Source organism: Clupea harengus, chromosome 15 (assembly GCF_900700415.2).
Source record: "Clupea harengus chromosome 15, Ch_v2.0.2, whole genome shotgun sequence".
Taxonomy (NCBI): Eukaryota; Metazoa; Chordata; class Actinopteri; order Clupeiformes; family Clupeidae; genus Clupea; species Clupea harengus.
Window position 1 is genome coordinate 24,240,160 of NC_045166.1, and position 12,974 is coordinate 24,253,133.

The following is a 12,974-nucleotide window of genomic DNA, read 5'->3' on the forward strand; positions in this document are numbered from 1 at the left end:
ACCTGGAAGGACCGGGATGCGAACCCAGGGCCTTCTTGCTGTGAGGCGACAGTGCTAACCACTGAGCCACCGTGCTGCCCATAATAGGAATTCGTATGTGAAAGGGGTATATGTTAGCTATGTAGCGGAGCTGCGTCAATTACCGGCATGCGTCAATTATAGGACACATTCGGCGTTGTCATGTTTTCATTCACTCTCGTGATCAACTTTGGGCGACTATGGCAAGAAACGTAAGCTCCCACAAAAATAGGGCATTTAAGCTTTACTTGTGAAAAAAATTAACTCTGTAGATCTAATTTAAGCTTGTGAAATAGTGTTGTACTTTTGCGTGTACATTATAGTGTGAAACACTTAGCGGCGCGACGAATATTTAATTTGGTTTTAAAGTTGTACTGTCAGATTTATTCTCTCCAGATGAAGTTTGACTGTGATTTTAAACTGTCATTTCAAATGCTAAAAACAGCTAGCATGATGTAATGTAGGTACGGATGCTTACAGAGACCAAATCCGATTACTCTGGTCGTTTAGACCTATGTCAATATGAAAGGCACTTGTTGAGAAATTGGGCGGGAGAATAACGCGATTTGGTGAGGAAGGTCGCCTTCCGTAGTTGCGTTTACAGTTTAACTTAAACAAAGTTGAATTAGATTAAAATGTTGTATTTACACGAACAAAAGTACAACTACAATACCGTTATAATAAATGTCTTCATTTTAATTACATAACATACATAATCATGCCATGTTTGTTTTGTGCATGTTTAAGTGAATAGACTGCACTTACAACTGAATCAGGTCAAAGAAAGCCCACAAATAACCCAAATTAAACTAAAATAACACTAGTTAGATTAACATTTGCTTGTCAAAACATATTGTGACAAAGTCATTTGTACAGAAATTAGACCGGTATATGTCAAAGGAGGAGGAAAGCATATTATTATCTCGAAAACCAACACGGTAAGTGGAACAAAGTGGGACTGTCCTATAATTGACGCAGGCGAAAACGTACTCATGTAACGTGTCACCCTAAACATTAATAGAAATTTTTAGAAATACGTTTTCTTGCGGTGTTAAACGAGTCTTACAAGTTAAAAAGGACAAATATCTCTCTCGAAAACCGTAAGTTTGGCTAACCTTATACATAACGTTAATCTATAAATAGACTTAGCATATCGATTTTTCAACAAACTGTCCGATAACTGACGCATCTACGCTAGTTAGCCTACTCTGACATAGTATTCCAAATGATTCTACTTTCATCCCTCAAATCTTCATGCATTTAGCCCATTGTAGTCACATCACTGCATTAGTGGAGAATGTAAGAACATTAAGTTGAGTGCTGAAAGCTTGATAATCGTTGGGCCAAATCAGCACATCCATTTTAAGGTGAAGAGAAGCAAGCGGGCTGCCTAGGCCCTCGTCTGTCTGCAAGGCACAAAAGACTGTGCTTTGACCTTCAGAGTTTTTTTTTACTTTACAGGACTGTTTAAAAAAAAAAAATGCAGCGAGATTGCCGAGCAAAACCTCAACAAAGCACATTTCACCTCTACCTGCTTTTAAGCTGCCGTTTTTTGTGTTTGTGCCCAAGTGCTTTTCCTCTCTTGTTGAACTGTCACATTTTTCCAGTGTCCCTCCATCTCTGCTGCCTCGCTCTCAGCCAGCTCTGTGTTACTCTCTCAAACAAAGGGAGCGTGCCTGGCCTGTGTGTCTGAGGTGGAGTGGGTGCTCTCTTTCAGCTTCCTATGTGCAAAGGCATAGAATGTTCCGTCAGGGCCTTGAAGAAATTCTTAGGCCCACTGTTGGAATTATTGAATTTAACTGCATTTTACTGTTTCGTTGTTACTATTTCATTTTTTCAAGATTACCCCAACACCGACCCATTGCATTTGTAAAGGAAGACCCACTTCCACAACATGATTGTTTAACTGCTAATGGCTCAGGAGGCCCTTTCTGTATACAGAAATCCCTTGTCCCCTAACATATCCCCTAATGTTTATTGACTATAGCCCTGTGTTGGGCCCTGTGTGTCACAGTACATCCAGTGCTGGATCTTAAACCTCTGCTTCTTACTCCAAACGGGAGTCTTTGTAGCTCAGACAGACATGAAGAGTGTGCACGCACGCACACACACACACGCACCCAGACACACACATTTGCAGAATATCAAGATCTACATCGGAAGTAAAAGTTTTCTACAAGTGTATGACCCAAATTAACTTTGCACTACGTCTCCATAACAACACCACATATCTCCTGCATAAATTCAGACAAAAACAATCTCTAGAAATAGCCACTCGTGACGGGTGTAACTAACTGCTTGGCTTGAGCTGTCTGCTGAGCCCACTTTAATGCCATGACAACCTCTTTACACATATTAATTCAATCCGACGCACAGGCACTTCACTTAAGGCTAAGCAATAAGGGCCGCCAAACAAAAGGTGGAGAGGACTGTGGGTGGAGGCAAATCGCGCGCGTAGTGCGTCTCTCAGCAGTGTTTAGCACGGATTGGCTTGAGTCAGAGCAAGGTAATTAGCGAGAAATATTCAAATTGTTTACTGCGCTGAAAGCCTGTTCATTAAAGCAGCCGACAATCGAGTCAGGTAGGTACGGCCTGCTATTACTAACAGATGCAGAAAAGGCCCAGACGCACTCCGTTGTGGGTGATGTTGATGTCGTACCGAGTCATTTGGACATCTCAGGTGGGACACATTTACATTTAGTCATTTAGCAGACGCTTTTATCCAAAGCGACTTACACATGTATACACATTTTACATTTACACTGATGGCACACTGCACATCAGGAGCAATTAGGGGTTCAGTGTCTTGCTCAAGGACGCTTCGACAGGGAATCGAACTAGCAACCTTCTGATTACTAAACGACTTCTCTACCCCCTGTAGCATTGTCGGAACATTCACAACATCAGGGTGAGGGGATACACTATGGACTGTGGGAGGGAGCCGGCGACTGTATCAATGAAAGTGGAAAAGGACCCAGGGGGACAAAAGAAGATGGAGTCGGCCAAACCAGAACAAGCCCACCATCACCCCAGGCTGTGGGGGAACAGGAAATGAACAACAGACTCCTCCACTGGGCTTCACAAGGCCTGTATTTAAGGACACCAATGCATGGACACACACACACACACACACACACACACACACACACACACACACACACACACACACAACACAACACACACACGCACAATGCTTCTTTCTCTTTCCCTTTCGCTCCCACCCTCTCTCTCTCCTGCTTTCGTCCCCCAAAAAATGGGACAAAGAGACCTCCCAAAACAGACACACAGACACACACAAACACACACACACACAGACACACACACACACAGACACACACACACACTTTCACTCTCTTTAACCCGAAGGCCATTGAGTTCTCACATCTGTCTCCGTCTCCTCACCCTGGGGTCTGTGTGAGTGTGTGTGTTTTCTTTCATATCCAGGAGGCTTGCTTTCTCACCGGCCCACCCACAAGTAGGTTACATCTACAAAAGAGGAACCCCTCCTGTCCCCCCCCTACCCCCCCCCCCCCCCCCTGAAAATGCGGGGTCTCTGTTTGTTTGTGTAAACTTCTCTGTGGGTCTCGTGCTAAAAAAAGGGCCCCCGGGGGCTAGGAAGATAGGAAGACACACTCACCCGAAACACACAAGCATGCCACGCATAACTGCCAACACAAACACACAAATATCCACACACACACACACACACATCTGGGTTTACTAAATAGCTTGTCTGTTTGATAGAATCAGAGGATTACTGGATGTAGGACAAAGGCGGTTGGGGCCACCGGGAGCAGGAGGATCCCAGTGGAGGTGAGGGCAGTTTCTGGCTAATGGATTCCACATGTGCTCTGGGTTACCAGCTCTCGGCTCTCATCACTGCCGGGTACGTCTCCTGAAGCCTAATGAAGGATGACGTCTAATTTAAAATAATCTGCGGAATCAGAGTGAATCGTGGGGTTTTCGAATGAAGGTTTTTCTTAGTTTGATTCGGCAGAGAGTGTTTAAAAGTGACAGCGTTATTTACAAGTACAACTTAAAAGTTACAAGTATTTACTGCAAACTAAGGAATTAGAGTAATATCGTCCTCCTAATACATTTGTAAAGGCTCAGGCTTACTAAATTCAGCATTGTTTAATGATTATATTAATATTATGAATCTGAATATTATGAAATCTTGCCACTGATCATTGTTTCAATCATTGTTTTATAAGCAACTATAGTCATAGGCTGGAATCGGTCCACATAAAGGAGACTGAGAATCTTAACTCAAGGCTGCAGCTCTTAAAACACCCCAGCAAGTCAACCACACACACATTAATCACTCACAGAGAAGTGGCTCCGATTCGGGAATGAGCAAAAGCCCAACTAAATCTCACCACTGCGGAATGCCACACTTGAATGAAACAATGTGTCTGTGACTTTGTGTGTGTGTGTGTGTGTGTGTGTGTGTGTGTGTGTGTGTGTGTGCTCGTGCGCTACTGGCCACCTCCACGGTATGATGGGCACAGCAAGCCAACTGAGAGGCAGATGCATGCGCCCGAGTATGTGTGGCCAACATTAGGAGCCAGCTCAACCTGCTGGCTCATGACTTCCCATTCAACCCCATGCTGTAGGTGGCACTGTTTCAATGGCACCCCAACAGGAAAAGGACAAAAGAAACCTGCAGAAGAAGAATGCTCCAGGTAAACACATCCATCAGGGAAAGAGAGAATCACTGGAAAAGAGCCCATGCATATTCCATAAACATGTGTGTATGCACACCCATATGCAAAAACGGATACACAAAAACAACTTCAAGCGCACACACACACACACACACACAAACACACACACACACACACACACACACACACACACAAGTGTGTGTACTCAAAATACACACACACATTCATCTCAGAGAGAAAACAATCATTGGCATTCACGCATTTATATTATTTATACACACCAAAACAAACACACACACACACACACACACACACACACTTGCTACGCTGTCAGCCCTGTCAATCTGTGGGCACCAGGGTAATGGCCCCCCGCACCTCAGCCGAGAAAGCGCTGAAGTGTCTACTCAGGCGAGTGCAGCCGAGATGGGTTCATTTATCATCATAATAGTCCATTACCCATGATAGGTCACAACTCAGCGCCGAGGCGCGGCAGCCTGCAGTAATTGGTGCTATTCCTTTCACTCGGGCCGGGCACCTCGAAGGACCACTGCATCGCCATGCAAAACAGTCCGTCAGCGCATCTAGGTTTCTAGGTCCAGAGGAGTTGTACCTCACACTCTCCTCCTCCTTCGCCTCACCTTAACCCCCCCCCAACCCCCCACCCCCCGTGGGTTTATTGCCTTTTTTATTCTGTTACCTCTAAATATCTGGCAGTGAATCATCTATAACCCCCCCCACCCACGCAGACTCTCACCTGCCCCCTGTCTATTTTAAATACAGAACTTGGCATTTGCTCCCTAGAAAGTAAGTAAGGGGAGGTGAGGGGCCCAATGTGTGTGTGTGTGTGTGTGTGTGTGTGTGTGTGTGTGTGTGTGTGTGTTTCCCCTCTCCTGAGCTCCTGATTTAAAGAAGTGTTTTTGAAGTTGTCTAATGGGAGCTCAGGGACTCTCTTCATTACAATCCCACCACCACGACCACGCAGTGCTTAGCATAAGACACTCAGGACTGCAAAACACAATAATGCTGCTGAATCCCCTGAGTGTGGATTAATGCAGGCGTGCACAGACACAGACATAAACACACACACACACACACACACACACACACACACACTATGCCTCTTATAAGCTCATAAACACGGAGAGACACCCCAAAACACCTACACACACTCTCACACAAACATCCCAACCCATACTACATTGTCTACACACACACACACACACACACACACACACACACACACACACACACACACTATGCCTCTTATAAGCTCATAAACACGGAGAGACACCCCAAAACACCTACACACACTCTCACACAAACACACACAAACATCCCAACCCATACTACATTGTCTACACACACACACACACACACACACACACACACACACACACACACGCTCATTATAAAAGCCACGTCATGCAACACAAACTTCGGTGAGGCAGCAAGCTCCGGCGGTGGCGGTTCTTTCCACGCAAGAGTGGCGACACAAATCAGGCAAAAAAGACACAACAGTTTCCCTTTTTCATTAGCGAGCCCACACTGTCAGGGCCGATGCTTGTTGGCGCGGCCCTAATGCCTCTGATGGGATGTGGCAGAGGGGCCGTACCCCGGGTAATTGCGTCAGGGTGTCGCGGCCGCCGCACACTCTCTCTCTCACACGCGCGCGCAGCGAAGACTTCCTGTCCAGGAGCCGCTTGTCCTGTCCCTTTTTATGCTAACGCTGACTGACAGCAGTGTCAGCTCATGCAACGTTACAAACACTGCCTTTTAGATGCACACTTCTGACCTGGAGTATTACATACACACCAACACACACACACAGACACACAGACACACAGACACACACACACACACACACACACACACACACACACACACACACACGCACTAACCTCACATTAGTCACATTTTGTTAGTCCTTTAGGAAGCGTGTTTGTGTCTGTGTGTGTGTGTGTGTGTGTGTATAGAGAGAGATGTTTTTACACACATATTCGGCAGTCCTCAGGGCAAAATAATGAGTTTGAAAATGAAATCCACTGTGAATTACACACATACATAGATAAACACCACACACACACACACACACACACACACACACACACACACACACACACACACACACACACACACACACACACACACACACATACACAAATACATACATGCATACACGCACAGGCACAGGCACAGGCACAGGCACAGGCACAGGCACAGGCACAGGCACACCCACACGCACACACAGTACATATGTACAGTGGGGAAAATAAGTATTTGACCCCCTGCCGATTTCGCAAGTTTAGCCACTTGCAAAGAAATGTGTGATCTATAATTGTAATGGTAGGTCTATTTTAACAGTGAGAGACAGAATATCAACAAAAACATCCAGAAAACTGCATTTTATAACAGTTATGTATTGATTTGCATTTGTCGCGGAAAATAGGTATTTGAACCCTTAGCAAGACATGACTTAGTACTTGGTGGAATAACCCTTGTTGGCAAGCACAGATGTCAGACGTTTCTTGTAGTTGGTCACCAGGTTTACACACATCTCAGGAGGGATTTTGGTCCACTCAAAAATCCTTAAGGTTGCGTTTTCAATGGGAGGGAATGAGGGAATGAGGTTGGAATGAGGATTCCTTTGCAAGTGGCCAAACTTGCGAAATCGGCAGGGGGTCAAATACTTATTTACCCCACTGTACATACTGAAACATTAATAATGTATCCTAATCTCGGTAGATGAATCATTTCACCACATACAGGAAACAGCATTTGTTTTCAACAGTCAGTGGGACGAGACTCACCTTGTTGCCCAGGTAACGCTCGGGCGCACTCCAGTAGTATGACTTGGGCAGATACCTCCGGGCATCTTGGTTGGGGATGCTCAACTGGTTGGCTGAGTCCCTGTTTGGCCACACCTTTCCCTCTCCAGACGGATCAGTCAGGAACCATCCAGACATGTCAATCACCTACAAGAAGCCAATCAAAGATCATATAAGGTGTCAGTCATCTGAAAGGAGTCAGACAGAAGTGAAGTGGCAGGTGAAAGGATTGCTGGATGTTTGATCTTTAATATAAATACTTTTTCTTTCCCATCCCTGTATCTATTTCTAGCCACTACGATCCCAAAACGTTTAACTGTTAGTTGCCCTAGAAGAGGTAAGAATCACTGTTGTTTGTCCACACAAACATTTTTATTTAAATTATCTCACTTTCATTGTGTTTTTAAACGTGACTGTTTTTTCCTCATCATTTTCTCCAGGAAGAAAAGTATGAAAGTAGAAATGTACTGTTGACAAATTATTACTCCATCATTCCGACTGTAGCCAGAAAGGTTGATTGAACTGTGAGTAAAGGTTTCTTCCCTCTGGTTGTTCCAGGTCAGAAAAAAAATCGGTATTTGGATAAAAATCTTAAAACTGTAGTCACAGTTTGAGAGTAGATTTTGCTTGTGTGTGTAGGTGTGTGTGTGTGAAGGAGAGAAAGAGAGAGAGAAAGAGAGAGAGAGAGAGAGAGAGTGTGTGTGTGAGTGTGTGTGTGTGTGTGTGTGTGTGTGTGTGTGTGTGTGTGTGTGTGTGTGTGTGTGTGTGTAAAGACAGACACAGAGATGATCACCGCTCTGTACTTATCTGGGATTGACTCACTGTGATGGTGCAACAGAAAGGAGTGAATCATGGCTCTGATAATCTGCTCTACCTCAGCTTCCCCTTCCATCAACTCAGACCATTTAGCCTGCTGCTCCCAGACCCCCATTCCTCCCACACAATCATCGACAGGTTGGCTTCGTCTGACAGACTTATTCTTCAACCCCTCTATCCTAACCTTTCCCTAGACTCAGGAAATCCCATAACACTCTATCTGTTTGTCCAGATGGACTTTCACTCCCTCATACTGACTGAGAGCGAACAGATGTAACTGATACGTCATCAAACGGCAGTGAGAGTCACCTGATTATTTTTAAAGTTGTGATTCATTAGATGCGACTGTGTGGAGTGTCGTTGACGCAGATCTATGCATACACCCACACATAGATGGTATGTATGTTACGCACATAGACATACACACAGACACACACACACACACACACACACACAGATACACACACACACAGCCGCATATACACACACACACACACACACACACACCTGCAAAACGCATACACACACATACAGATACAGATGCACACACAGCCTTCCCTAGTGATTAAAGCTAATGGTACTTTGAAAGTAAAATTCAAGGTCAGGTTAATTACAAAGACAGATGACTAGCTTCTTGCCATCCTCTGCATCATCTAGCTCATCAACTTCTATATGATGGTGCCACCGTCTCACACACAAACACACACACACACACACACACACACACCTGCATACACACACACCCACACATACACACAGACACACACACACACACACACACACACACCTCCTCTATTTACGCTTATGTGCCCCCATACACCATTAGCCTCTGACCTGTGTGAACCTTGTGTGTGTGTAAGTGTGTGTCCATGAGTGAGTGTGTGTGTGGCCCATTAGAAATCGGACTATATTTATGACTCCAACACGCGTTAGGTTTTAATGAGGCTAGCTAGGAACACGATAATTTCACACACGCGGAGACATGCAGACCCGAACACACACACACACACATGTTTACAGTACAGTAATGAGTAGTGGCAGTGAGAAAATGAGAGAGTGTGTGAGAGGTTGTGGTGAGTCCCTACAATTCTGGAGAGTGTACACACACAGTGACACACTCATAGATGCACACACACACACACAGACACACACACACACATACACTCTCACACATACACTCTCACACACACACACACACACACACACACACACACACACACACACACACACACAAATAAATGTTCCTACATTGCTGTAGGCCCAGTGGGAGTTGGAGCATTCACTGGCCACACCGGAGCAGTAGCATTTTTCGCAGCCACGGAGATTGTTGCCCTGGAGATTATAGAAGCCCAGTTTGCAGCGGTCGCAGTCCTCCCCTTCCACATTCTCCTGCAAAAGATGGAGGGAGAGACACAAACAGGCCATGAGGGAGGAAACGGAGAGGGGGGTGACGAGAGAGAGAGAGAGATAGAGAGAGAGAGAGAGAGAGAGAGAGAGGGAGGAAGGAGGCAGGAATAGCAGCTGGATGAGAGTGTGTGCTCAACAGTGAATCCCTTACACACTACGACAGTCCCCGTACCCCCAGGAGGAAACCGCCGCTAAGCACAAAATGACACACACAAGCAGCCACAACTAATGAACAAATAATACACCACTGTCAGCCACACTCAGCTCTGCTGGGACACGGTGGGGGAATTCACACTGGGACACGCCGATGTGCTTTAGCTCCCAACCCTACCACAGACGGTCACGGCTGGGACTGTGTCTGGCTGCCTTGTGTCCTCTGAGCCTTGCAGACTTAAAGCAACACTACGCAACAGTTTGCCACTTTCTGAGGTATGTTTTTATAGACAACTAGTTTTGCTGTTCTCTTCAAAAGCATTATGTAGGGAAATGGTCATGTGACGGACGGATAAACACACATGTCGTTTCCACTAGCCATCCAGGATATGCACTACTTACGTATATAGATCTGTGTTCTGGGCCAGAAGACCCCGTGAAAATGTAAGAAAAGCTCTCACATTTTCAACTATATCGCCAAAGGACACCAATTAGCATGTTAGCAAGCTTTTATCAGTGACAACAGGGCTGTTGGCGGTTAGCGCACTAGTTTTAGGCCAAAACTCCTTAATGCTGCTTTAACAAAAAAAAAAAAAAAAAAACATATTCTGTGTCTGTGAATATGGTCCCTGCATGTCGGCCAGACGTGGTATTACATCTCCAGCTTGGAATGCCTCCATCTGGTCTAGAACATAATTTACGACCATCTCTGAATTTTATATTCCACTTATGTTGGCCAATGGCCTGTGTAAAGTCGTAATTGTTGGGGGCTGCCAGCAGACTACTAAAGTGTGCTTGAGCGCCCTGGAGGACATCGAAATTCGGACCGCTTTGAGCATCGGCACTCAGGACGAAAAACAAACCGGATTTATATTTGTCCTGATGTCAGCCAGATCGTTGATGTCATGGCCGTGACAAATTTGCAGCCTTGGTAGTTTGGAGGTGGTGGTGGGAGAGGATGTGTCATCATGGGCAAAAGGGTGAAATAAGTTGTTACTGAATCATGGGGATGAGGAAAAGCCCTCACTAATGATTGCTCCCTGGAGGATAGGGGCTGTGGTAGAATTGTTGATGTGTGTGTTCGCAGAAGGTGGCTTGCTCTGTGTTTTCTGAGTCAGTGAGAGAGAGAGAGAGAGAGAGAGAGAGAGAGGGAGGGAATGAGAGAGAGAGGGGGGAGAGAGAGGAAGAAGGAAAAGAGTTTCAACATTGAGCCGAGCAATTCATCTCAATATGCCACGGCTGTTGATGGCACTGCAGCGTTTCTCTCTTTGCAGCAATGTATCTCTCTTTCTGCTCAGTAATTAGACCCAACAAAGAGCAAAGTTCACCACCAACTCCTCGACACGGCCAGCGGTCAAACCGAATAATTGGCTGCTGGAGGAGGCAGCCTTCAAAAGCTTGCTTGCTTGCGAGCGCCGGCTACGACGGTAGCTGATCTGCTTCAGTGGCAAGCTGATGAACTGGCGTTAATTAGCGTCAACCTATGGAACCAAAGCCCCGATGGGTGACAAGTCTGGTTATATTTAAGGACAACTCTACCCACTTGCACTGCATGGACTTTCTTTAAAGGTTTATTTTAAAGCAGGCGTTCTCGCAGCCTACCTTGCACAGGCAGGGGGATTGACAGGGGTCCTCATTGGTGCTCCCATCTAGGCTGCAGTTGCAGCGGACGCAGTGGGGGAAGCCAGTGTAGCCATAGTCACAGCGCTGACACTTCTCTCCGCCATAACCAGTCTTACAGAGGCAGGAGCCAGCCGTTAACTCTGCACAGATAGAAACAAGACAGTATTGAGGAAAAAGAAACTCAGTTGATACCGAGTTTACTCTCAGAAAAGTTTCTGAAGTTGGTTTCCTGTGATTAAAAGTTTATGAAGGCAATGCCTTGGTAGGTTTGGTAGAGAACCTAAACTAAAATAACCATTCCAACATCTTCTACCTCTATAATGACTCTAATCCCAAACCACTCCAACATCTTCTACATGTATAATGACTCTTACCACTTACCACTCATACATCTTCTACATGTATAATTACTCTAACCACTAACCACTCATACATCCTCTGAGCTCAAACAGTGCAAGTGCAGCATCTATGTACAATTATATGACATTATTTGAAGAAACAAGGGTGTAAAAAGATCCTTTCTCCTAATGGTAATCTTCATTAAGATCATGCATTCAGATTAACAAACATGGAGAGTCTTCATGTTTCAGGGACATAAATTGTGTGAGAGAACCCACCAGCCTTAGTCTGGGACTCATCGGGGATGCAGCTGCCGTGCAGAGAGCCAATGAGGTTGCAGGAGCAGGGTCTGCAAGGGTCCGCTTCTTCTGGTTTCACCTGAGGGATTCACAGCCACAGACAGAGAGTGAGGTCACGCCACTAACATGCCATATGGGAACACCTAAATACTGAGAGCACCCACATGGTATCTAATGAGAATGATTGGCCAGTTACAAAAACATCTTTTCAAATGATGTAACATGTTGACATTCATGAACGCTAAAGTAATAATAGCCAACATGATGGATTGCACTTTCTGCAAACAACTGTGTTTTCTATCACTGAATTTGAATTTTGGAAGAATTCAGTCCTTCGTCGGAGCTCTTAGGCGGCCCGCCTGCCGCGCCCTCAACAGATGGACTCCTACCCCGACAGGTCGGTAGTATCCCTCGGCGCAGGTCTGGCAGTTGATCCCAGCCGCGTTCTCGGAGCAGCCAAGGCACAACGCCGCCCCCCCTCGTACTCCCCCTGAACGCTCAGACTCAGCTTCCTGTCGGCCACTGTCTGGTTGAAGTAGCACTCCTCCGATTTCCCATAGCAATTACACTCTACGGGGCAAGCGACAAGCAAAAGGGAGTTGGAGACAAAAACACAAACACAAACACAAACACGGGCTCCACAGCAACCAGATGGGTCTGTGGGTATTCAAATATTCATTATATAAAAAATATGTTTGCGAGTAAATGTACATTTCTAGTTATGAGACAAATGGGAATAGGTGGCTCCATTCACTGCGACATACATATTGCTGTCTTGTGAGCTAGAGTCAGGAGTTAAGTGTCCATGCCTCTGGGATGTAGCGCAT

General features: G+C 45.6%; 1 protein-coding gene across 1 annotated transcript in view; it reads right to left on the minus strand.

The window, feature by feature from the left end:
- lama2 (laminin, alpha 2) overlaps positions 1-12,974 on the minus strand; it is a 102,054-nt gene extending 89,080 nt beyond the window's left edge. The window contains 6 exon segments of the mRNA XM_042709885.1: positions 7,493-7,657; positions 9,575-9,715; positions 11,489-11,649; positions 12,127-12,226; positions 12,537-12,659; positions 12,957-12,974. Coding sequence (XP_042565819.1) covers positions 7,493-7,657; positions 9,575-9,715; positions 11,489-11,649; positions 12,127-12,226; positions 12,537-12,659; positions 12,957-12,974 — 708 coding nt within the window.